The sequence below is a fragment of the Ovis aries genome, chromosome 4 (assembly GCF_016772045.2).
Source record: "Ovis aries strain OAR_USU_Benz2616 breed Rambouillet chromosome 4, ARS-UI_Ramb_v3.0, whole genome shotgun sequence".
Classification (NCBI taxonomy): domain Eukaryota; kingdom Metazoa; phylum Chordata; class Mammalia; order Artiodactyla; family Bovidae; genus Ovis; species Ovis aries.
This window is the reverse complement of record NC_056057.1, coordinates 71,372,129-71,399,035: the sequence shown is the minus strand read 5'-3', so window position 1 is coordinate 71,399,035 and position 26,907 is coordinate 71,372,129. Positions and strand designations below refer to the sequence as shown.

Below are 26,907 nucleotides of genomic sequence, written 5' to 3'. Positions count from 1 at the left end.
GGTTCAAACCTTTCAGTTTAACTTCCTTTTAAAACAAAGTTCACCAGAATCTGTTGACTGAAGTGTCTGGTGCTCCCAACGGCGAGTTGGTGTCTGCAGACACAGCATAGCAATGACCAAAAAATTGGCTTATCCAAAGTTCCCTCCAAAGGGACCTCTGTAATTGGCCTAAACCTCAGTGTTAGCAATTGGTATTGATCAGCAAGAGTTCCTTGGACGTTGTTTTTGTGGAGTGCAATCTTATGCAAAACGGAGCCAGACTGGTTTGTTTGCTGCTCTTCAGAATTGCCCTGTTTGTGTAGGCAGTTGCCAGACGAGCTTCTCCGCCCTCTCCTAGAGGGGTCATTGTGCCCAAGTGCCGGGTGATTCAGTGTTAAATGTATCCGATCCCTGCCTCTTCCTGGGACCGGAACTAATGGGATGGGGGTGGGGGAGCCTCGGTGGGCTCCGAATAAACGGAGGGTAGGAGTGGGTAGGTCCTTTCCCCTCGGTCCTCCAGTCTCCACCCTGGGGGGTGGTCTCACCTGAATCCCTCCCCGTGCAGGGGTGGAGCGTTCTGTGCCGCTCCCTTTCCGGATTCCGTGCCACCCAGGGATGAAACCCAGTGTTGGATGCTGTCCCAGATGGCACCCTGCCCCCATCACCGCTCAGTGCCAGCCGGCCTGCGAAGTGTGTGAGGACCTGGAGGCATAGGAGGCTGCTCTTCAAGGACTTCGCTCCCCTGCCCAGGCTCTCCTGGTTGATAGCTCTTTAGACCAGCAAGGCTGCCATGGGGGAAAGCTCTGGGGACCTAGGCAGAGCCAGACCTTGGATGCCCTGAGCCCAGATTTCCTAAGGAAGAGGGTGAGGTTCACCCTGGTGTCACCTCCCCCAGCTGACATGTGTGGACCTGCGGGCCTGTGGTGGCTGCTGGGATGACCTGGTTTTGTTCATTCTGGCGATAATTAGCTGTGGAGCACCTTACAGTTTTCACAGTCAGTTCACCTGCATTGGTAACACCTTTTACATGCCCCTTGTGAGGTCCACGGGCCAGGCATCCTTATATGCAATTCATACTTGGAAAATAGAGATCCAGTGAGGTTGAGGGCTTGGCTAAACCAGCACAATTAGTACCAGAAGTGGATCTAGGCCCCAAGCCCCCCTGACTCCCAGGCTGGCACATTAAGCATCTCCACTGCACTTTTCTGTGCAAGCGTGCAGCTGGAATGGGCATTACCCCCATTCCTGACCCCAGCACCACTGCTCTCCACTGCTGGATTGACTTTAAAAAGCAAATTGTACCATCAGTAATGCTGAAGTTAACAGTTGGAAAACGTGACTCTGGAGAAAATGGGCTGAAAAAACAAACAGCCCTGGTTTTTGCAATCAGCAAACGTGGGTTTGGGGCATCACATAATGTGCCCTCATATGGACCACCGTAACCCCTCAGGCCTCAGTGTCTCATCTGTTGAGTGGGGGAGTAATGCTTCTCTCGGGTGCCGTGCCCAGTAAGTGGGAAAAGCATGTGTGAAGTGCCAGCCTAGTGCCTGGGATGTGATTGTTTTCTTCTTTTGCCTCCATCCTCAACACACCCTCCTTAACCGGTCCCCACTCAAACATTTTGTCTTGTTTGTCTCTGTGTCTAGCTTGATTGGTTGTCTGTTAAGGAGGTGGGGTGGGTTTGAGCCAGACTGCCTGGTTTGAGATCCCAGTTACACCATGCATTGCTCTGTGACCTTGGGCCATTTCTGAATCTATCTGTGCTTTATTCTCACCTGCACGATAGGAATAATATAGGTGCCTACTGCAGAGGGTTGTTGTGAGAATTAAACATTCAGACCATGGAATAGGCTTAGAACTGTGCCTGTCCCATCTTAAATGCTCAAGGTTAACATCAAAGAGAGGGAGTGCTGTGATATAAGAACATCTTAAGTTTGTTATAGATAATTATGGTGGCTTACATTTGAGTTGTAGGAGATGCTGGTTTTATAGTATAACTTTCCATAGTTTTTGTACATGTGCAAAAATATTTTGGAGTAGGGGATTTTCCAACTATCAAAAGAAGTACAGCTTTGGTTTCATTTCTTAGTGAGGCTAATCATTAGTTGCAAACAGTATGTGGAATTCCCCAGGGCAGACAAGCTTCCTTTCCTGACCACAACCATTCACTCACAACTTATGAGGCACATGTTCTTCAAAGTCATGCACTGGTTAAACAAAGAAATCAACGGTAGTTGCAGAATTGAATGTGTGAGCATATTTGAAGATGGGGTGACTACTTACAGCCAGCAGCCGTATTTCAGAGAGCTGTTGCCACTTTAAAACTGAGAGGGCTTGTGGTCATCTTGATGCGGTTTCATGCCGTGGGACAGATGGGGACCTTCTGCTGGGTTGAGGGGTCCAGCAGGACCTCTGACCTTTGGAGTTGGTTTCTTCAGGTCACAGGAAGAATCTGATACAGTCAATATTTGCTTCTAAGAGTACATAAATGGAAGAGAAAGCAGGTCCTTGATTGTTAAAATGAAAGTTGGTTTCTGTTTCAAAATCAAAGATAGTCCCTGATGCCTGGGCAGTTAGAGATAGATGAAATTTCAAACACTTGCCTGTTTTCAACTTACAACCATGATACAGAAATAGTCTTTTGTGGAATGATATGCATTGCAGTACAGCGTTTCACAGTAGACTTTTTACTTACTAAAATATGCAGTGAAGATGCACCTGTGATCTTCTGGGAAGGAATAGCATGGGTCACTGTATTAGTGTTGTTGCTGTTTAGTTCCTCAGTCGTGTCCGACTCTTTGCTGCCCTATGGACTGAAGCCTGCCAGGCCCCTATGTCCATGGGATTTCCTAGAATACTGGAGTGGGTTGCCATTTCCTTCTTCAGGGGATCTTCCTGACCCAGGGATTGAGCCCACGTCTCCTGCATTGGCAGAGGGATTCTTTGCCCCTGAGCCACCTGGGAAGCCCATTAGTATCCTAGGGCTGCTGTGACAAAGTAACATGAACCAGGAGACTTAACAGAAATTTACTGTCTCACAGTTCTGGAGGGAAAAAGGTGGAGAGAGGGTCTCAGCAGTTCTGAGGTTCCAGGCTGTGACGGTGAGGCTGAAGGTTGTGAGGGAGAGGTTCCAGGCCTCGCTCCTGGTTTCTGGTCATTTGCTGAGTCTTCGGCAGCCCTTGCTTTTTACTGCATCAGCCCAGTCTCTGCCTTCTTCACATGGCGTTGTCCCTGTACGCATGCCTGTAGCCAGATTTCCCTCTTTATAGGAAAGTATAAAGTACTGTATTCCCTCTGTATACCAGTCATATAGGATTAGGGGCCCACCTTCTCATCCTAACCAATTGCATCAGCAATGGCTCAGTTTCCAAATAAGGTCACATTCTGGGGTACTGAGGGTTATGACTTCGAGCACATCAGTTTTGACGGACTCAGTTCAATCCGTTATGCGGTCACCATCTCCCATTTCTGGGAACTCTTGGGGGTGTTCCACTTGGTTACCAACGAGGTACCAGTTGTTGAAAGTCCACGGTGTCTAGAAGCAGCTGGACTACGTGTGGGACCATTTGCAACAAGACTTGGTGTAAGTTCTTGAGCAAAGCTGGTTTTTGGCTGGCTTGTTGTGCCACAACCCCAAGGAACCCCAGACTTCTTCCAGTCAGCCTTTGACCTAAAGTGGTAGGTTACAGAGACATCATCTCTACAGTGTGTGAGTCTCCCCTTCGCTCACCCTGCTTCTCAGCTCCACCCGGAATTGGAGCGCAGGGCCCAGGCCTGCCCCTGTGGGCGACTCAGGCAGGCTGCTCTCGTGGTCAGTGTGCTGACCCTGGAGCCTCACTGCTGACTGGTTATATGATCCGGAACACACTTGTTAACCTCCCTGTTCCTTGGTTCCCTTATCTGTGAAATGGGTTGGTAAGAGTCCCTTCAGGAAGATTAAAGAGATCACATGCGTTCTTTGGGGTTGGCACTTGGTAAGCCCTCCATGTTAGCAGCTGCTGTTAACTCAGTGGGGGCTGGAGGCGCTCCAGTGCCCCTTCCTAACTTAGTCCTCTGTGCTTTGTTGCCACATACAGGTCTCCAGCGCATGCCTTGTTCTTTTCCCGTTTTCATCTGGGAAGTCCCCAGGGCTCCTCATTGCCTGCCAGTTTGCTGTTTTGTTATTCAAGGCTCCCCATCTGATGCAGCTCCCTGTTCTGAGTTCATCTCTCCAGCTGGCCCACACCTGTAGCCTACTTGGCTACTTTGACTTTCTCCCTTCCTCTTCCCCCAAATAGCCGGTTCTTTCCAGCCTTTGACTCGGTTACCTTTGCCCAGAATGCCTCCTTTCATTTCTTTCAAGTCTTTTGCTGTTACCTCAAGCATTTCCTGTTCTTTCCTTTGTGCCCTACTGCATTTTGTGACATTTCTTCTATGGGACTTGCGTTCTCTACTTTGAACTGTAGTGCCTTAAGTGTGGAAACTGGGTCTTCACTCTAATGTGCAAGTGGCACCCAGGGACAGGATTAGGAGCAGAAGCCCGTTCAATCAGCGTGTGTTGAGCTCCTCATTCATCCTCCACGTTGACTCTGCAGAGCTTCTCAGGTGCTGAGAGCTCACATGTCTTGAGACCTTCCAGGCCAGAGTCCCAACTACAGATATACGAAATATACGAAGTCTTGATGGGCTATTTGACTGCTTAATGCTGATTTGAGTGGATGGGGCAGTGGAAAGTAGACTTTCAGGTTGGCATATAATTAATCAGGTGGTGAAACTCAGGATTGCCTAAAGTATGATCTTGCCCAGAATAGACAGGTTACTGTTCTTAAGTGCTGAGGTAGACTATGCTGCCCCCTCCAACACCCACTAAAAAACTGAAACATAAAAACAAGCTTCTTGCATTTGTGGTAGCCTTTCGATATAAATAGTTTATTCTCAATCTAATTAAAGATGTACAGTAATATTCAAATACACTTCTGGGCAGCTGAAGCAGGCTGAGGCTCCGGTACACACCTGGGTGGTTTTTGGTTGAGTTGCAGGTGGTGGTTGGCAGATCATGGTCAGTGTTGTAGAGGCAAGGAAGGCATGGCCTTTTGTGATTGTGTGTGTGTGCCTTTTGTGATGTGTGTGTGTGTGCCTTTTGTGGGTGTGTGTGTGTGCGTGCTAAGTAGCTCCAGTCGTGACCAACTCTTCGTGACCCATGGACTGTAGCCCTCCAGGCTCCTCTGTCCATGGGATCTTCAGGCAAGAATACTAGAGTGGGTTACCATGTCCTCTTCCAGGCGATCTTCCCAACCCAGGGATCAAACCCATGTTTCCTGATGCAGGTTTGAGGCAAAATTTCTTCCCCAGGGAGACTTTAGTTTTGTTCCATTTTGTCCTGAAAGACTTTCAGTTGATTGGATGAGGCCCACTTGGATTATCAAAGACACTCTCTTTCACTCAGTCACCTAGTTGGGGGCCATTGTTACCCACATCTGCACAGTACCTCAGTACCTTCACAGCAACACTAGGTTAGCATCTGATGGAATTCTGGATCCTGTAGCTTGGCCACACTGACATGTAAAACCAGTCATCACCCCAACCCAGCTCCATCTCTTCCTGGGCAACCTCCATGAGGCTTGGTGTCCAAATTGTAAAAGAATATTAACTTCTTTCCAGAAAAGTTCCTTGAGCATTAAATCATACTGTATGTTAAAGGGCAAGTGCAGGTTTTAGCATAGTAATAGATATTCAGCAAGTGATTTGCTCTCATTGCTCCAGAGCTGGGGAATGTTGAACTCCCAGGAAACCCCTGACATATGGAGGAAATGGTGGATGACTGCGAGGTCTTGCAGGAGGCCTTGGGCTTGTTGAGGAGGCAGAACCCTTAAGCTCATCTGAAAAAGAGCTGCTTAGACTGAGTGACTTAGCAGCAGCAGCAGCAGCCTTACTTTAGAGCTGGGTTTCTCATCCCAGTGACTGTGTCAATTACCTGGTTGCTTGATACAATGTAAATTTCATGGCCCACCTGAGACTGGCTGAATCAGAACCTCTCAGATGGGGCTTGGGATGGGTCTGCAGTTTCTCAGACTTCCACATGATTCTTCTGCCACCCCATCTTGATCTTAGCCATGGTTTTTACTGCCTCAGGGCTTTTTGATGCCCAGCAATGTAGGAATGGAAGGAGGAGGGGGGGTGGGTGGGGGCGGTGCCTGGTTGAAAACTATCCTTCTGAATTTAAAGCCCAAAAGAGCTCATAGACTTAGCCAAAGTTACCTGCTTGAGCAGCAGGACCTGGGCTAGAGCCCTGGTTTGCCAGGTGTTGTTTTCAAGTTAAAGCTTGACCTGTCTAGTTCCTTGCTGGGGATGAGAAACTAACTTGCAAAAATAACTAATAATGAATGCAGAACTAACTTGCAAATAAGTGCAGTTCAAAATTAACTCATGCTTAAGTTCTAGAATAGGTGAAGCTAGGGTACAAATATGAGAACTTTCTGGGAGTGTCTGAGAACTTTAAATGTTCTTTCACAGTTGAGGTCCAAGTTAAATGGGTTCCTGCGTTTGTCAGAATTGTGCAGTTAAGGTTTATACAGTTCTGGCCAGGTATACCCTACCTAAAAACTATGAGAGAATGATTGAGTAGTGTGGAGGGGAGGGGTGGTGGGGTTAGTGATATAAGAACAACAGGTAAGGGACTTCCCTGGTGGCCCAGTGGTTAAGACTGCACTTCCAACGTAGGGGGCTTGGGTTCGATCCCGTCTCTTCCTGGTCTCAATCCCTGGTTGGGGATTAAGATCCCATACCTCAGGGTGCAGTCAAAAACAAAACCAAAAAGAATAGCAGAAATTGTTGATAATTTTTGAAACTGGATGATGGGTTCATGGAGGGCTTGCTGTATTGTTTTCTGTTTATTTTGTGTGTTTGAAATTTTCCATTGTGAAGAAAATACAGAAACATCATGCATGTTGAAGGCCAATTTGCCTGTCCTGCCTGCTGGAGTAATGTAGCATCACATGAATCTCTCCTGCTCTCCCCTCTGCTCTGCCCTCTCCTGGTCCCTCTGCTCCCACCCCGCAACTGCCCTCTGCTCTCTCCTCTCCCAGGCCCTCAGCTTGCACCTGGGGATTACATGTGGGAGAAGCAGCTCCTTTTAAAATCAAAGCCTGCAGGTTGGAGTTCATGCCCTTGTGTCCCAGGTGTTGAGTCTCCTGTTTGGAAACACTGGCTGTTTTCATACCTGGCTTCTCCTGGTGGGCAGTCACACTGAATGGCTTAGTTTCAGCCGCGTGGAGGATGCTTGCCATTTTTTTAGCTGCTTCCTCTAGGAGCCTTCAGAAGTGAGTTTAGTCTATAGCACATGTTAGGGTGAGCAGTTTCCAGCACATAACAGCAAATGGAGAGAATGGAGATTGGATAATGGAGTCCTGTACCCCATCCTTGTCACCAGCATAACAATCGCCAGTGCAGGGCCAGTCTTGGCTCATCTGTCACTCCCCTTGTCCCTCCCCCCATTAGTTTGAAACAAATTCCAGACATCATTTCTTGTGATTCTTGTGCCAGCTCTTTGCAGGGACTTAGTCAAGAGGAGAAAAAAGCCTGGATTTGTTCCTTTCCTGTTCTTCCCACTACCTTCATCAACTCAGAAAATCTTCTAAAAATACTTTAGGGTATATATCCCTAAAGGACCCTTCTAAATATCGACACAATGCCAAGACCACACCTAAAAAAATCAGCAAAAATTTGTTATCACTGAAGGTCCAGGTCGTATTCAACCCCGGTTATCTCATGATAAATTTTTTCACAGTTGGTTTGTTGGACTCACAATCCAAGTAAGATCAGTATGATGCATTGTAGCCAGCTGTTCTGCTTGATATTCAGAGAGGGACTTGCTTTATTTGTATGGAGCGAACTCTTCCCATGTCTGCAGTTCTTATCTGTGTGAAGCAAGTGGGAGCCATCGTGGGTGGTGGTGCAGTTGGCTTTCCTGTAGGAAGAAGGCACCCTTCTTCCTACAGAAGAGTAAATGAAGAGTCTTCAGTGAATGACTTCTCACAGCAGCAGACAGGGGTGTTGGGACACCCAGCGACTACAGTGAAAGGTGGAGCCCTGGGTAGGGGGAGAAATGTCCAGGCCTCTCCTGTTCCTCATCACCCCCTCCAGCCTTCTACTGTACCCTCTCACCAGTGAATCCTGTTGGGAGCCCCACAGTGTTCGGGGCTCAGCTTCTGGGGGACACATGGGGACCTGGGGGGCGGCAAACAAGAACCAGGACAGTGTCCATGAGCAGGCTGTCAAGTAAAAACACCTGCAGCCACACCCTGTTAAGTCACTTACCAGGTCTGTGACTTAACAGCAAGTTGCTTAACCTCCCTATGCCTCAGTTTTCCCCTTTGTAAAAGGAGAAAAGAGCAGTACCTGGGATGCCAGGCAACTTCAGTGAGATCATGATTGTGATGCCTGGTGGCCCAGAGTGAGTGCTCAGTGTGAGCTATAATTATTATAAACAGCTGCAGCAAACCACCCAGGCCAGACAGGGCACAGTCTCTCTCTATCTGGCTCCTCGTTTCTCTCTAGACCTGATGACTCCAGCTTGCCTCCAGCCTAGAGCCAGGGCCTCAGAATTCTTTGGCCTTCATCCCTCTCCCTCTGATGTCATCCTTCTCATAGGCCCCACACTGTTCTTTGTCTTTGAAGGTTCTTCCAACCCTAAGGGTCACAGCAGGTCTTAGTCTCTCCTCCCCCAGATCACTAAATGAAAGGCCCAGCCAGTGAAGCCAGCCGGAACTATTCACAAAGAGTGTTTTCAGGGTCAAACTCTCCGTCGTCCTCTTCCGGTCCCAGCACAGGATAGTAAGTACCAAGTCAGAAATCATGCTGCCAGATACCAGAACTTCTAAGACTCAGCAAAGAGAAGAAGCCAGCTTTGCTTCTTTCTCCCCTCTCCACTATCCCTCATTGTCTCTGAAAACCTTCCTTTGAGGCTTAGGTCTGCTCCCTAACTCATCTGTGGTGGCAAAGATGAGTTAACAGCTGGAGGACAGGTGTCAGAAGGGTACAGCCCTTGTTACCAACAGGGAAGGATGTGGGAGAGGGGTAGTTAGGAATTGGGATTGATATGTTCACACTGCTATAGTTGAAATAGATAACCCAACAAGGACCCACTGTATATAGCACAAGGATGTTTAGTTGCTCAATATTCTGTAATAACCTAAATGGGAAAAGAATCTGAGAATGAATAGATACATGTATAGGAAAAGTGAAAGTGTTACTTGCTCAGTCATGTCTGACACTCTGCAACCCTCCAGACTGTGTAGCCCTCCAGACTTTCTGTCCATCGGATTCTTGAGGCAAGAATACTGGAGTGGGTCATCATGCCTTTCTCCAGGGAATCTTCCCGACCCAAGGAGATACATGTGTCTTGCTGCCACCTGAAACTGAGACAAACATTGTTAATCAACTAAACTCGAGTATAAAATAAAATAATTATTTACAGCCCAGTAGGTAAGAAGAGACCCAAATAATTGTAATTTTACATAGAATAGAAGCCATGTCATAGGAGAAACCCTACAGGCCATGGGATTTTTGAGACAGAAGAAACCAGTTTTAACTAAGGGGCCCAAACTGAGAAGGTTTGAATCCATGCAGAGGATGGGGTGGCTAGGCTGCCAGCAGTCGGGGCTGTGGTGGGAGGGCCTGCCTTTTCAGCAGCTGCCAGTTCAGTGCAAGTCCCTGGGGGTTGTTGAGCACCCCAGCTCACAAGTTTACGATGGCTTCCTGTGGTGAGCATGGAAACTTTCTTCTCCTTTTTTTAAAAATTGAGTCCCAGCCTGAGAGTAAAAATCACCTACCTACACACAAATAAAAGTAACTTAATGATGGGTTTTGCTTACCCATTCTTTAAGAGCATGGACCATAAATCTCCAGTATATACAACAGTGCTTGTAAAACACTTGTACTGTCGCTCCTTGTCGTTGAGTTGAGGAAAACAGGAAAAGAAGAAAGCAAAGAGATAATAATTACTGGCTACTAGGGGCTGGGGTCGCTTTCTCTTGGGGTTCTGATTGAGTTGTCATTGGTTAGTCATTAATTACAACTCTTCAGAATCAAAAAGCAGTAGAAAGTACTGATTAATGTTTGCATAGTATTTTAAAATGTATAAAGTGCTTTTCCTCAACCACTTCCTTAAGATATGAATTCAGACTATTACCCTTCATGTCACAGACAAGGAGACTGAGAGTCAGAATGGCCCAAGGTCACAGCTGGTAGGATTAGGAGTGGCCTCTTTTACTCAGCTGTTTTGGACATGAGCTGTCCTAGCCAGGAGGCTTTTGTGGTACCTGTGAACTGTGCAGAGTATACAAGTGCAGTAGCCCTTTTTCACTTTCTAAATAGAAATAATATTGGATCTTCCTCTCCTCCTTGTCTTGCATTCCTGGTGTCTCCACCACCACCCCCCACCCGCCCCCTGCCCCAAGATAGAATTGCTTAACTGTCACAAACCGGTCCCCAGGAAGAGGACTCTCTCTGAGCCTAAGCTGAATGGGCAGGATGTTTCTAAGGGAGTACATTTCAAACTTACAGCTGTGGAAGGGAATACAAGAAAGCAAATTTGGACAGAAGCAGGAGTCAAGCTCTGGAGCAGGTTGGCAGTGCCAGGAGCACTGGGGCTTAAGTGGCCCTTCACAGTTGTCCCACAATGGGTGAGGTGGCCAGGCCTTTGTGCTCTCTCTGCTCAGTCCTGGGATGTAGGTGCCCCAGGAAGGGTGTGACCTTAGGTGAGGGGGCCCTATGTAGGTGAGGCATTCTGTGAAGGCCCAGCTGGAGGCTCTTCGCTCCCAGGTCAAGGAGAATTCTTTCAAGCTTTCCAGTGAGGAGTTCTAATGTTCCATAAAGCTTCCCAATTCTTTTCTCTTCAAAACCAGCATGACAATGATACCAAAAAGAAAGGAAGAATCCAGGAATTACTCTTCTGCATATTCCTGCAAAACATTAAATGCTAGCAAGTCATACAGAAATATAGATGCATAAAGCATTTTTTAAAATGGATGTATTAGTTATCCATTGCTGCAGAGGAGATTGTTCCAAAACTTAATGACTTAATACCACATTTATTATCCCATTTATTATGTGAGTCAGAAATTCTGGAGTGGCTTATCTGAGTGGTTCTCCTTCCTGGTTTCAAGAGGTTGTAGTGAAGATGGTGATTGGAGTGCATTTATCCGAAGGCTGAACTGGGGCTGAGAGATCCAGTTCCAAGGTGGACCGCTGACAGCTGTGGTCAGGAGGCCGCAACTCTATGCCAAGTAGAGTTGGAAGGGCCAAGGCCTCCGTAAAAGCTTGAATGTCCTTGCAACGTGAGTGCTCACTTTCACCAGGACAAGTCATCCGAGGAGAGCAAAGAGGAAGCCACGGGGCTGAACCATTACGCCCACCTAATAATATTCCTTTTGTTAAAAACCACTCATTTATTAAGTCTGGCCCCAACTCAGGAGGGGGTTAATCGTGAAGAAGAAGAAAAGAGTGTTATATATAATTTGTGGATATTTTTGAAACACCTTAGTGTTCAATATCCATTTCTATTTTTAAAAATGCCCTTCAAAAATAAGGATAGAGCTTCATACTACCAAATCCTCAGATACAGTTTTGTATCCACTTTCTACTCCTTATCCTGAAATGAAGGTTTTATTTCTCTTTCTTTCAAACTCAGTCCTGCCATTTGTCCTCTGGAGTCTTTATCTACAGGTTTCTGAATGTTATCCTTTCTCCTCAGTCATTGCCTTACAAACATATTCCAGCATCTCGTCTTTAAAATATTGCTCTGACCCACTTCCCCACTCACTTCATAGCCAAAATTCTTGAAATAATGGTCTGTATACTGTTCCCAATTTGTTATCTCCCATTTACTCTTCAACACAGTATCATTGGGCTTCTACCCTAAATTTTCGAAGGCCACCCACTGCTTTCTTATTGCCAAATCCATGTGTGCAGCCTCCAAGCAGCATTCAACACAATCAACCACTCCATTCTTATTGAAACAGTTTTGGATTCTGAGACACTGCTATTCTGTCTTCCCTTGCGACTCATTTCTTGTCTTGAGGCTTTTCTCACCAGCTTTTCTGCTTGACCTCTGAATGTTTCATTTCTGCAGAACCCTGTCCTGAACTCCTCCTTGCTTTGTGCTCACTTGTTGGAATCTCATTAGTTCCTGTGTGTGTGTTTATGTTGATGTGTTCCCAGTTTTTACTTCCAGTTCAAACCTTTGCTCTAACTTCCAGATTGTCATTTCATTCATGCAGATATTTCTGCTTGACTTTTTACGTCTCAAATTTGACATTTCCAAAATGGAAGACCTCCCAGTTTCCCTTTTTAATGGCTGTTGTAAATATCCACCATCTTTATTCAAGCTGGAAATCTAGTAGTCATTCTAAATTTTCTTCCCTTTCCTTGCTGTCCCATTTCCAGTCCATCAACAAGCCCTGTCTCATTTTACACAGTGTATCATGGATTCTTCCGCTTCTCTGTCACCACCACCTTTTTCCAGACTCTTATTTCTGTGTGTGTGTCCTAAAGTCACTTCAGTCATGTCCGACTCTGTGCAACCCCATGGACTATAGCCCGCCAGGCTCCTCTGACCATGGGATTCTCCAGGCAAGAATACCGGAGTGGGTTGCCATGCCTTCCTCCAGGGAATCTTCCCGACCCAGGGATCGAACCTGGGTCTCTTATGTCTCCTGCATTGGCCAGCAGATTCTTTACCACTAGGCCATCTGGGAAGACTGTTACTTACTGTCAATTAATTATTGTAGTAACCTCCTAACTGGTCTCCCCATGTCTACTCTTGGATTTACTCTGTGGTTGCAGAGGAAGAAGAAATAACCTGTAGCTCAGATTCCTACTCTGTGACTTTTCCTGCCTTGGCCCTTTGGCTCCACATGCTTCCGTCCTTAGGAGAACTCAGGCTTTCTCTCCTGTCTCAAGTCTCTCCCCTACTCCTGGCTAGGACTCTTCCCTTACTGTCTTCATAGTCGCCACTTGTTTCATACATACGTTGATCGGAGACTGAATGGGAGAAGGTGAGTGAAAATGCTACTACTGTTCAGTAGTAGACCCCAGTAGAAAAGACCCCAGAAAAATGGACAGGGACCACAAAGACTTCACAGAAAAGGAAATACAAATGCTTGTCAACTTGTGAAAGATGTTCAACTTCACTCATAATAAGAGGAATAGAAATTAAAACTACAGCGAGATGCCAGTTTTCATCTATCACATTGGCACGTTTACTGGTAGGAGTGGAAGTTAATTACCAGAAACATTTTCAGAGGGCCATTGGGTAGAATCCATCAAATTAAAAAATGCATGTATGTGTTGACCTAGCATACATTCTAGGAATTTATTTTACTTAACACATGTGCAAAGAAGTATGCATAAGGACATTTAATTCTTTTTTAAGAAAGGATTGGAGACAAATACCCATCATTAAGAAACTAATCAAATCCATTGTGGTGACAGGAATGTATTGGTTGCTCTTTTCTGTACACAGCTCTTTCTGTTTTTAGATCTAAGCTAAAATATCACTCCCTGGAGAGGTCTTCCCTTACCACTTGTATTTTGGGCTTCCTCTCCCTTCAAATCTAAGCTCTGAAGAGGCAGTCTAGACTTTTTCACTGTTGTATCCCCAGCATCCAGTATACTATTTGGCATTTAATATGTATTGATTGAATGAGTGAATGAATAAGGAAAGCTGCATGATATCCTTATTGATGAAACATTATGAGTAAAAAATAAGAATGGCAGGTGTGACAATGTGATGTAATATGTATTTAGTCCTCATCTGCCCCCACCCCCGACCCCTATGTGGCAGAGCTCCCAAAGACCTTGGAATTTCCTAAGCATGAGAGTGATGGGAGCATCTTTTGTTACAATATTTGGTCTCTCAGTCCTCAGTTCTTGAAATAGTTCCAGAGCCGTGAAGGTGAAAGGAAGCTTTTCCTATTTATAACATGCCCCTTCTAACCACACCTGACTTACAGGGGTTTTTTTTGTGTGTGTTTTTTTTTTTTTAATATTTATTTGGCTGTGCCAGGTCTTAATTGCAGCATGTGGGATCTAGTTCCCTGACCGTAGATTGAACCTGAGCCCCTTGCATTGGGATTGTGGAGTATTAGCCACTGAACCACCAGGGAAGTCCCTTCATTCTGTTGATGAGGTAGCTTTGGGAAATCCCCCTAAAGATGGGGGCCGTTGCCAGGGGAACCAATCACATGATGAGAGGATTAGAACTTTAAATCCCCCACCCTCCCACCCAGACCTCTGGGGAAGGGAGGGCAGCTGTAGATTGAGTTTAGTCACTAACAGCCAATGATCAATCAACCATGCTTGTGTAGTGATTCCTCCATAAAAAGCCAGAAGGAGGACTTTGGAGATATTCCAGGTTGGTGACCACATGGAGGTGCTGGGAGAGTGGTGCAGGGCATGACAACTTGTGACCTTTCCACAGTCCTTGCTTTTAGGCATCTGTTTCTGAGTTGTGTCCTTTTGTAATAAAATGGTAATCTAGTGAGTAAAATGTTTTCCTGAGATGTGTGAGCCACTCTAGCAAACGAATCACACCAGAGGAGGAGGAGGGTTATGGGGACATTTAATTTATAGGCACTTGGTGGGAAGCACAGGTTAACCACCTAGACTTGGAACTGACCTCTGGAGGAGAGAGAGCAGTTTTGAGACTGAGCCTTTAACCTGTGGGATCTGATGCTGCCTCTAGGTAGGTAGTGTCAGAACTGAATTAAGTTATAGAACACACAGGTGGTGTCACAGAACTGCTAGGCGTATGAACAGCCCACACATCTGGTGTCAGAAGTGAAATAGTAGACCACGGAGAGTGGAGGGACGACACTGTTTTCCTTTACATACGATATCATCATCATTATTGAGCAGTATTCTGAAAGCATGAGCAAAGCAATGAGATGAGAAAATGAAAGCAATTTAAATCGTGAGAAGGAAGAGGTGAAAAATAGTAAAGCAATTGACATGACTATATACTTTGAGGGGAAAAATACAGATTAACAGGAATTATAATGGAAGAATAGTTTTCTGAGACTACCTTCTGTGGTTGCCTTGGACAAAATGAGTTTGCCATGTAGGAATTTTAGGGGATAACTTTAGTTAGATATAATTTCAAACTTTAAAAAAGTATATATCCTTTACTCAGATTTGCCTGTTGTTTACATTTGGCCCCATTTGAGTTACCTGTTTATAATTACATCTATATACACATACAGTTCTTTCATTCTGAAACATCTAAGAAAGAATTGCAGCCATTATGTATAGGACTTCCTAGTATGGTCTATAGCCAGTAAACCAGAATCAGGAAAATTTAACATGAATCTAAGACTATAATCTATTGTCCATACTCAGATTTCATCTATTGCCCTAGTAATATCCTGTGTAACTACTTTTTCTCCTGAGTCTGCATCTAACCCAGGAGTACATGTTGCATTTACTGTCAAATCTCTTAAATCACCTTTAAGATGGAAAAGTTCTTTCAGTTCTTGACCTTTAGATTTTGGAAGAATATCAACCAGTTATTTTGTAAAGTGGCTCCCAATTTTGAATTGTCTGATGTTTCCTCATTACATTGAGATTATGAATACCACAGAAATGGTATTGTATCCTTCACATTGTGTCAGGAGGCATCTTGGTTTATCGCCATATTGTGACGACAGATTTGACCGCTGGTTTATTTTTCTTTTGAGCTTATTTTGTGTTGGGGTGCAGCCAGTTAACCATGTTTTGATAGCTTCAGATGAACAGCAAAGGGACTCAGCCATACACATACATTCTTCCCCCAACCCCGCAGTGACCCCATTCAGGCTGCCCCATAACATTTGACCACTTGGTTTAGATGGTGTTTGCCGGGTTTCTCCTGAAGGGTTATTATTCTTCTCATTGTAATTAAAAAGTAATCTGAGGTGATACTTTGAGGCTACTTAAATATTTTTATTTTTCATCAAGTTTTTATTCCCTAGTTTCAGCATTCATTCGTGATTTTCTAACTCCATCATTCTCCTATATTTATTAGTTGCATTCTACTCTAAGGGAGATATTTCCCTTTTCCTCATTTACTTGTTTATACTGAAATGAACTTGTTGGTCCTTTTATTTAACACATTTATTGAATTACGATCCATTATTATATGACATAATAGGATTTTTAACCTATTTTCTGCTTCTTGCCATGTGATTTGTGGTCATACAGAATTTCACTATCTTCCATTATTCTCCCGAGTTTTAAGGCAGGGCATCTTACAGACTTTTGTTACCGAGCTCTCATACACTGAAAGTTTCCTTATGGGCTTGATCTCGTTAGGTATTAGCCACTGGTTTCCTCTGTTGTTGTTTATTTATGTATTGTTATAGATAACATTCTCATGTTTGCAAGTTTATGTGTCTCTCTACATGTGTTGTATTAATTCTGATATTAAGGCAATGGCAACCCACTCCAGTGTTCTTGCCTGGAGAATCCCAGGGACGGGGAGCCTGGTAGGCTGCCATCTCTGGGGTCGCACAGAGTTGGACACGACTGAATCGACTTAGCAGTAGCAGCAGCATAGATAACATTCTCATGTTTGCAAGTTTATGTGTCTCTCTACATGTGTTATATTAATTCTGATATTACAGACTAAGGAGACCTTGCTTCATGGTTCTAAAATAGATCCTGTGACTTAGAGGTTAGACGCTCCTATGCCCACCAGCAGCAAATTTATTTGTAAACAAAGTTAACTGCCTCAGGTATCTAGAATTTTGAATTAGATACTCTTAAGGCTTAACAAAAGAAACCTTGGCAAAAGATTGAGGTTAAAAGAGTGATGACCAGTCTTATCTTTCCTTTTTCCCTGAATTTAGATGGGAATCAGTGTTTCAGTTGCAGAAAAGAGCAAGACTATGGAATCTCACTCATCAGAAATTGCATACAAACTCAGGATGTTGTATCTAGGAGTTCATCTGTTCAACAGCTATTATTAAGGGTCTGCTGTGTGCCAGGCTGTGGTGTAGGCAGAGGGCATACAGCAGGAATCAAGCAGAGTCCCTGCCCTCAGGAAACTTGCATTCTAGTGGGACAGATTAGACAATAAACAAATACAATAACATGTTCGATTCAGTCGCTCAGTCTTGTCCAGCTCTTTGCAAGCCCATGGACTGTAGCACGCCAGGCCTCCCAGCCCATCGCCAACTCCCAGAGTTTACTCAAACTCATGTCTATTGAGTCAGTGATGCCATCCAACCATCTCATCCTCTGTTGTCCCCTTCTCCTCCCACCTTCAGTCTTTCCCAGTATCAGGGTCTTTTCAAATGAGTCAGTTCTTAGCATCAGGTGGCCAAAGTATTGGAGTTTCAGCTTCAGCATCAGTCCCTCCAATGAACATTTAAGACTGATCTCCTTTAGGATGGACTGGTTGGATCTCCTTGCAGTCCAAGGGACTCTCAAGAGTTCTCCAACACCACAGTTCAAAAGCATCAATTCTTTGGCCCTCAGCCTTCCTCATAGTCCAAATCTCACATCCATACATGACTACTGGAAAAACCATAGCTTTGACTAGACAGACGCTTTGTTGGCAAAGTAATGTCTCTGCTTTTAATATGCTGACTAGGTTGGTCATAACTTTTCTTCCAAGGAGCAAGAGTCTTTTAATTTCATGGCTATCGTCACCATCTGCAGTGATTTTGGAGCCCCCAAAAGTAAAGTCTGTCACTGTTTCCACTGTTTCCCCATCTATTTGCCATGAAGTGATGGGACCAGATGCCATGATCTTAGTTTTCTGAATGTTGAGTTTTAAACCAGCTTTTTCCACTCTCCTCTTTCACTTTCTTCAAGAGGCTCTTTAGTTCTTTTCACTTTCTGCCATAAGGGTGGTGTCATGTGTGTATCTGAGGTTACTGATATTTCTCCCGGCAATCTTGATTCCAGCTTGTGCTTCCTCCAGCCCAGCGTTTCTCATGATGTACTCTGCGTATAAGTTAAATAAGCAGGGTGACAATATACAGCCTTGATGTACTCCTTTCCCCGAAACCAGTCTGCTGTTCCATGTCCCATTCTAACTGTTGCTTCCTGACCTGCATACAGATTTCTCAAGAGGCAGGTCAGGTGGTCTGGTAGTCCCATCTCTTGAAGAATTTTCCAAAGTTTGTTGTGATCCACACAGTCAAAGGCTTTGGCACAGTCAATAAAGCAGAAGTAGATTTTTTTCTGAAACACTCTTTTCGATGATCCAACAGATGTAGGTGTTAGTTACTGTGTGTTCGAAGGCTGATGGGAATTATCCAGTAGACAAGGTATTGTTGACACAGAAAAGAGATAGGTAGCAGAAGCAATGTCTTGAAGCACACGAGCTACTTGTGATAGAGGATTTGAACAAGAGATCATTGAGGTAGGAAGACCAACATCTACAGTGTCAAGAATTTGGTACAGTGAACAGAGAAGCAAGTAAAACCAAGTGGGCCATCAGCACATTAGCCTTTTTCTTCTGCTCTTGCTTTGATTTCTCTCCTTATTTCAGCATCTGTGTATTTACATTTCTTTATTTTCTTTTTAAAGATGAACATTCCTATGGTTTAGAGTAGGGGCAGTAATGCTGTCCTTGAGTTAGTCCAGTATGTTTTGTTGCTGGAAGAGAGAAATTAAAAACAGATCCTTGGAAAGAATTTAAGAGGCCTTGATGTTATTGGGCCATTGGGCTTCCCTGTGGCTCAGATGGTAAAGCGTCTGCTTGCAATGCAGGAGACCCAGGTTCAATCCCTGGGTCGGGAAGATCCCTGGAGAAGGAAATGGCAACCCACTCCAGTACTCTTGCCTGAAAAACTCCATGGACTGTCGCCTGAGGAGCCTGGTAGGAACTCCCTCCAGTTCATGGAGTCGCATAGGGTTGGACACGACTGAGCTTAGTGGGGAAACAGTATACAGAGAATTTTTAATGTAATTGGAAGTATCAGAATATATATTATATGCTAAATGGCAACTGTTTGAATGTTCAGAAGAATTCTCTAGCCTTTTAATTATTTGTCTCCTTTTAATTATCTGTCTCCTAAGTTAAAGGTGAAGGACTCATCTGTATAAATAAGCATAGTTGAAAATATCAATGGAGATGTTAGTTTAAGCTTTTATCATTAAATTTTTTTCAAAATAAAAATTTATTTACCTTTTCCTGATTGTAAAGAAATACATGTTTGTGGTAAAACATTCAAACAGTATAGAAATGTATAAAATGAAGTCAACTCTCTTTACCCTCCTTGAAGTCAGGGGTTTATAAATGCAAATAATTTACATTATCCAGATCAGAACAGCCTGTCTCACAGTGAGTTTTTGAAAGGACAGGACACAAAACTGACCTTTGTTTCAGAATTAAAATGTTTCTTTGATACCAAACTAATGAAATGTCAGTCTTAGCTTTCGACTTGTGGGTTTTCCTGATCACTGAGCAGTAAGTACAAAACAGTTTTAAAGATTTTACTTATTTGATAAAGTGTGGATTTGTACTTAGCACATTTTGGGGTTGGTCCTTTTATAGGAGAATGAGGTATTAAGAGGTGTGAGTCACAGTCCCCAGCATGAAGAAAATGAGCAAAGATCATCAACCCAGAAGGAAAAATCACTACAGCAGAAGAATGAAGATGAAAATAAAGTAGCAGATAAGCCTGCCTGGGAGGCAGAAAAACCACTGAGTCTAGAAGTGAGGTAAGCATGTCAGAATATTCCAACCATACTATTTTGGCTTTAAGGTAGATTTTAGGACTTTTGACAATTTGTGTTGAGAATGGATTTTATATGTGTGCCTTACTAGAAGTAAATTTGATATATGAAAATACATATTTTTAAAATTGTGGATGTGGTTATTTGGTTTAGAAAGGAATCAGCCATAGACCATTATATCTGGTTAAACTCTCACACACCCCGTCCTAGAAACCTGCTAGCAGGTTTAGTTGTGTTTGCAAGGGATGTAGAGATGGCTGGCATCCTGAACCTTGGAATCTTCGATCAAAACCAGCCACTTTCAGGTTGGCTAGGTCTGGGAAAGTAAGGACAGGGCCCTACAGGACATCACCCTGAATCCGGTTGGAACTTGGGCTCACATCCTCGCTCAGTCTCCTGGTGCACCATGCTCACTGGGCATCCATGAGCCCACTTTGCATCTTTGGCCTAGGTGGAGTTGGATAGCCTCATTGACTCCTTGCAACTAATAACCACACTCATGAATAGCGGAGAGAGTGGAGAAAGGTGAACTCCAGGAGCCAGGCTGAACTCCTTCCTTCTTTAACATGGGACCTAATCTGGGTTCTACTCAGCAGTGACAGGTCTGGAATTCCAGAGAGCTTTAACCACTTGGTACTTCCCCTGGCAGGTGGCACCCTTGCAGGTCTTGCCCTGATGGGGCTCCCGCCCTGCACTGCTCCTGGTGGAATTTGGGGCTGTGCCTTGAACACCCATGGAGAGTAAAGAGTATTATGCCTTGGCCCTTCTCAGGCAGCCCATCATCACTGCAGCCTTGACTTTCTAACATCACCCTGAATATAACATGATTGGCAGAATGAAGCCTGAAAACAGTTCTGCTCTGTTCACTCACCACTCCCCACTCCTCCAGCCTGTTCTAACCTGTTTTAGGAACTAGTTCTTCCCTGCATGCTGGGTGAAATCTAGGACAGGCCATATGCGAGATAATCAGACCAAAAACCTCTCTGCTCATCCCAGTGCAGCCAGTTGGTAGACAGAACCAGTGTAAATTCTCAACAAGTCTGTAGTTTTCCCACTCTTATCCCTGCTGCAACCTCAAAGCCTGGCGGGGAGGAAAAGGGTGCGTGTGGCCTGCTTCTTGGGTTTCCCCAGTTCTTCCTCCCTTGTTTGTTCAGCCATCTCTCTGAAGCTGAGGGTGTGATGGGTGGTAAGAGCTCAGAAAAGGTGTTCCTTGACTGTTGCCAGTCTGAAACTGGTTTCCCTGGACCGCAGAATATACTTAAAACCACTTCTCTGTTGGTTAGGCACTCTGATTTTGCAGGTTCTTTGAGACCCCTACTGGAGTCCCCTACAGCTGGGAGTCTCACTGTCCTTCTCAAGGACACATGCACCTCCACCTCAAGTGGCCTCTCAAGCACCTGCTGGTCCTGGAAAGCTGCACCTCACCTCCTTTGTCAGTCATTCTCTAGCTGCAGCCCATGCTTGGCCTCTTGCCCTTATTTTTCAGGCAAGCTCTGGATGCTCATCTGTTGTATTCCCTCAACACACCATGTTTCTAAGTGGTCTCTTTGAGTCCTTTTTAGCTAGTCTTTAGATGATGTGGAGTTCACCCCAAGGAACCCCTTCCCATTTTCACTTTACCTCAGGCTATTCAACCCTTTTATGAGCTACAGTTAAATGAGGTCCCACTGCAGCCTGGCATTTGGCTGTAACATGCAGAGGTGTACCCAGCTGCCTGCTTTTACACACGGGTATTCTCCCCAGGCCGTGTGCTCCTTTGTAATCCGTGTACTGCTATGTGGCTTCACCACCTCCTTATGCGCACGTGCGCACACACAAATGCCAGAGGATTGTCACATCAGTGCCAGTGAGTACTGAAATAACCATGTCTTTTTGAAGGAGACATTTCAGACCACTTTACTGAGTGCCTCACGGACCATCTTTTTCTGAGGCAAAAGATGTCCTCAGACTGGTCTTACTGCCACTTCATTCATGCTGTTGATTCATTTTTTTCCTGGGTATGTCTTTGCAATTATACCCTTCACAAGGCTTCCCAGAAAAGTAGGACCTCATTTTCTCCTTTTTGAACTGCCTATAGTAACTCACTCACTGCTAGGTAACAGGCACTCACTATTTAGAGAGCTTCCTTGGAGAATTTAAAATATTTCACTGCAGACAGACATCAGTTTGGACAAAACTGTCTAGAAACACAATCACTTAACAGTGTGGAATTTGTGCCTTGGTTCTTAATTACCAGACTCAGCTACATTTTTCTAGGTCCATGTTTGTTTTGTGTTTAAATTACACTTCTTGTAGGAGCTTCTAACAAAGCAGAAAGGAGTTATCTGTGGCCACACTGAATCACTGGCATTTGAGAATGTTTAGGATGACTGACATAATTTACTCATAACAGTGACTTCCTTCCAGCTGCACTGCAAGCCTAGACTGCTATTAATGAAAACTAAATACACGAATATATACAGGTTAACTCTCACTAAAGACAAGTTGAATTTATGTATTGTTGCATATTTTTAAAGGTAGAAAATGTGTATTTTTTTAAACATTCCTAGTAATCTCTGTTCAAAATACAGTGATTTCTTGGCCAAAAACAGAACTGGTTAGGAAGGACTTTTATGTGAAGATGTAGGACTGCAGTCATTTAGGCCCTCAAGTAAAAGGTACAGGCCCATGGGATTCTGAAGAGAAGTGAGGGGATTTTCTTTGTAATGGAAGTAAGGGCAGGCTTAAGGACAATACCAAGAAATAGGGAGACCCTGTAGACTAGCAACTACCTGAACCCAAACCACCCTCACAGCAGAAAGGAACCTGGGGAAAAATACAGCTCAGTGAGAGTGGACGTAAGAGGTGGTAATGTGGTAATAGTGAGATAATAGGTGTTTAAGGGACCCTGTCACGTCTTCCTTCTATTTTCCCATCTCCTGCGGAATCAACCAGAATGCTGGTTTTAGGGTTAGCTCCTCAGGCCTCCATCGACAGGCACTGAAGAGGAAGAAACAGGTAAAAGTTCTAATGAGATATATTTTGAATAGCCTGAAGGATCAGTCCATAATTCACTTTAAAGAGAATGATCTTTATACCCATATTTCCACGTTCTAAATATTAAGGCTTTCTTTTCTGCAAACAGTGTTATTTACCCATAATTAAGGGTTGTTTTCTCAGGAATGAATATAGATTTGTGCTGATGTTACCCGTTCTCACACACTTGTGACCATCAGGTAAAATTTAGTCAATGGTTGGCCAGGACGAATGAATCAAGTTTCTGAAATTTCTTAATATCTTTCTTAGTATCATTTAAAATCTTCACCAATTGGTGAAGAACTTTGCTACCCACTAAGGATGTATAATTTCCAGAACAAGAAACACTATCCACCAGCTTATCTTAAATGTCTTACAACATCCAGAGAGACACAGAAAGCCTTGAAAACATGGCAAACCCAAGTATTTGTACCACATACACAAAATCATATTAAAGATGCTTGCTCCTGGAAGAAAAGCTACAACAAACCTACACCACGTATTAAAGCAGAGACATTACTTTGCCAGCAAAGGTCTGTCTAGTCAAAGCTATGGTTTTTCCAGTAGCCACGTATGGATGTATGGACCATAAAGAAGGCTGAGTGCTGAAAAATTGATGCTTTTGAACTGTGGTGTTGGAGAAGACTCTTTATGAGTCCCTTGGACTGTAAGGAGATCCAACCAGTCCATCCTAGAAGATCAGTCCTGAATATTCATTGGAAGGACTGATGCTGAAGCTGCAATAGTTTGGCCACCTGATGGGAAGAACTGATTCATTTGAAAAGACCCTGATGCTGGGAAAGACTGAAGGCGGGAGGAGAAGGGGACAACAGAGGATGAGATGGTTGGATGGCACACCGACTCGATGGAGATGAATTTGAGCAAGCTCTGGGAGTTGGTGATGGACAGGAGGCCTGGTGTGCTGTAGGCCATGGAGCCACAGAGTTGGATGTGACTGAACTGAACTGAGCAAGAAATGCCTGGAGTAACAAACAAATTTGGCCTTGGAGTACAGAATGAAGCAGGGCAAAGGCTAATAGTGTTTTGCCAAGAGAATGCACTGGTCATAGCAAACACCCTCTTCCAACAACACAAGAGAAGACTCTGCACATGGATATCACGAGATGGTCAACACCAAATCAAACAGATTATATTCTTTGCAGTCAAAGATGGAGAAGCTGTATATAGTTAGCAAAAACAAGACTGGAGCTGACTGTGGCTCAGATCATGAACTCCTTATTGCCAACTTCAGACTTAAACTGAAGTAAGGGAAACCACTAGACCATTCAGGTATGACCTAAATCAAATCTGATTATACAGTGGAAATGACAAATAGATTCAAGGGATTAGATCTGGTAAGAGTGCCTGAAGAACTATGGATGGAGGTTCATGACATTGTGTAGGAGGCAGTGATCAAGACCATCCCCAAGAAAAGCAAAAAGGCAAAATGGTTATCTGAGGAGGCCTTACAAATAGCTGACAAAAAGAGACACGAAAGGCAAAGGATAAAAGAAATGATATACCCATTTGAACGCAGAGTTCCAAAGAATAGCAAGGAGATAAGAAAGCCTTCTGATCAATGCAAAGAAATAGAGGGAAACAATAGAATGGGAGAGACTAGAGATCTCTTCAAGAAAATCAGAGATACATAAGGGAACATTTCATGCAAAGATGGGCATGAAATGGTATGGACCTAACAGAAGCAGAAGATATTAAGGTGGCAATAATACAGAAGAACCATACAAAAAGACAGTCATGACCTAGATAACCACAATGGTGTTATCACTCATCTAAGGCCAGACATCCTGGAGTATAAAGTCAAGCAGACCTTAGGAAGCATCGCTATGAACAAAGTTAGTGGAGGTGATAATTCCAGCTGAGCTATTTCAAATCCTAAAAGATGATGCTGTGAAAGTGCTACCTCAACATACCAGCAAATTTGGAAAACTCAGCAGGGGCCACAGGACTGAAAAGGTCAATTTTCATGCCAATCCCAAAGAAAGGCAAAGCCAAAGAATGCGCAACTACCGCACAATTGCACTCATCTCACACGCTAGTAAAATAATGCTTAAAATTCTCCAAGCCAGGCTTCAGTAATACGTGAACTGTGAACTTCCAGATGTTCAAGCTGGTTTTAGAAAAGGCAGAGGAACCAGAGATCAAATTGGCAACATTCCTTAGATCAAAAGCAAGAGAATTCCAGAAAATCATCTACTTCTGCTTTATTGATTGGATCAAAGCCTTTAACTGTGTGGATCACAACAAACTGTGAAAAATTCTGAAAGAGATGGGAATACCAGACCACCTGACCTGCCTCTTGAGAAATCGGTATGCAGGCCAGGAAGCAAGTTAGAACAGGACATGGATCAGCAGACTGGTTCCAAATACAGAAAGGAGTGCATCAAAGCTATATATTGTCCCCCTGCTTATTCAACTTCTATGCAGAGTACATCATGAGAAACGCTGGGCTGGATGAAGCACAAACTGAAATCAAGATTGCGGGAGAACTATCAGTAACCTCAGATACGCAGATGACACCACTCTTATGGCAGAAAGTGAAAAGAACTAAGGAGCCTCTTGAAGAAAGTGAAAGAGGAGAGTGGAAAAAGCTGGTTTAAAACTCAACATTCAGAAAACTAAGATCATGGCATCTGGTCCCATCACTTCATGGCAAATAGATGGGGAAACATGGCTGACTTATTTTTGGGGGCTCCAAAATCACGGCAGATGGTGACTGCAGCCATGAAATTAAAAGACGCTTACTCCTTGGAAGAAAAGTGACCAACCTAGACAGCATATTAAAAAGCAGAGACATTACTTTGCCAACAAAGCATCCGTCTAGTCAAAGCTATGGTTTTTCCAGTAGTCATGTATGGATGTGAGTTGGACTATGAGGAAGGCTGAGGGCCAAAGAATTGATGCTTTTGAACTGTGGTGTGGGAGAAGACTCTATGAGTCCCTTGGACTGCAAGGAGATCCAACCAGTCCATCCTAAAGGAGATCAGTCCTGAATATTCATTGGAGGGACTGATGTTGAAGCTGAAGTTCCAATACTTTGTCCACCTGATGCAAAGAACTGACTTACTGAAAAGACCTTGATGCTGGAAAAGATTGAAGGCAGGGTAAGAGGACAACAGAGGAGGAGATGGCTGGATGGCCTCCTGGCTCAATGGACATGAGTTTGAGTAAACTCTGGAATTATGGGCTGGGAGGCCTGGCATGCTGCAGTCCACGGGTCGCAGAGTCGGACACGACTGAACAACTGAACAGAAGGGGAGGGGGAAGATTAGTTTACTATAGGTCTGTCATTTTATAACTAAATGCCACAAGACAGTGCTGAGGGTAAATATTAAGCCTGACCTAAGCATGAAGGCAAAATAATTCCAGATTACAAAGACTAGAGAGTTCATGAAGCCACTCTAGAAAACTATGAAATCATTTTTAACAAGAAACTTAATGAAACAATAGTGAATAAAGAGACTGATAAATCTTGGTAACTCTAAATACATGTTTGACTGAAAATTACAATATCCTCTCAATCACTCTGGAAGGTTGGCTGGGAGGGACAAAATAATGTGGAACTAAGAACACAAGCCAAAAAAATTGATGGAAAATTATTAGAGCAGGAATGGAGGAAGAGTTGAGTTAAATGTTGAAAGCAGGATATTAAAATACAGTACTAAAAAGGAACTATAAAAATTCCAAAATAAAGATAAATTCAGCTTGGATATGACTTGGTTATCCTTTCTAGATTAAGTCTAAAAGCCCCAGGCAACCACTTTAACCTTTTAATTTAAATGACTTTTTCTACAGAGATATCAAAATGGAACAGATGCATTTTCTCTCTTGAAGACTTGTTTCAATTGCTTTCATCACAGCCTGAAAATCTACTGGAGGTAATTAGAAACTTGGCTTTTACCCTTGCAGGAAAATATCTGCACTGACCTCTTTGTGAGTAAATGTTAACATTTTTACCTGGGATATACAGCTTTAATACTTAATGGTTCCTAGTGCATTACAGAAGGCAATGGCACCCCACTCCAGTACTCTTGCCTGGAAAATCCATGGATGGAGGAGCCTGGTGGGCTGCAGTCCAAGGGGTCCCTAAGAGTTGGGCACGACTGAGCAACTTCACTTTCACTTTTTACTTACATGCATTGGAGAAGGAAATGGCAACCAGCTCCAGTGTTCTTGCCTGAGAATCCCAGA

General features: G+C 44.0%; 1 protein-coding gene and 1 long non-coding RNA gene across 3 annotated transcripts in view; one reads left to right on the top strand and one right to left on the bottom strand.

Annotated features, from left to right (window-relative positions):
- The window catches only part of LOC121819411 (nuclear factor erythroid 2-related factor 3-like), a 28,313-nt gene extending 1,579 nt beyond the window's left edge, over positions 1-26,734 (top strand). The window contains exons 2-3 of one of the 2 annotated variants that reach the window (XR_009600422.1): positions 19,502-19,668; positions 26,512-26,734. Coding sequence is in view for 1 of the 2 variants with exons in the window: in XM_042248658.2 (XP_042104592.1) it covers positions 19,502-19,517 (16 nt within the window). In the remaining variant the exon portion in view is untranslated. Of the gene's footprint in view, positions 1-19,501; positions 19,801-26,511 lie in introns of those variants that run through there. The other variant, XM_042248658.2, reaches the window with a different exon arrangement.
- On the bottom strand, positions 6,836-15,024 carry LOC132659696 (uncharacterized). The gene is made up of 2 exons (XR_009600423.1): positions 9,831-15,024; positions 6,836-9,374 (listed from the first exon to the last, which is right to left on the bottom strand). It is a non-coding gene; the product is annotated as an uncharacterized LOC132659696 (long non-coding RNA).
- Positions 26,735-26,907: the final 173 nt, after the last annotated feature.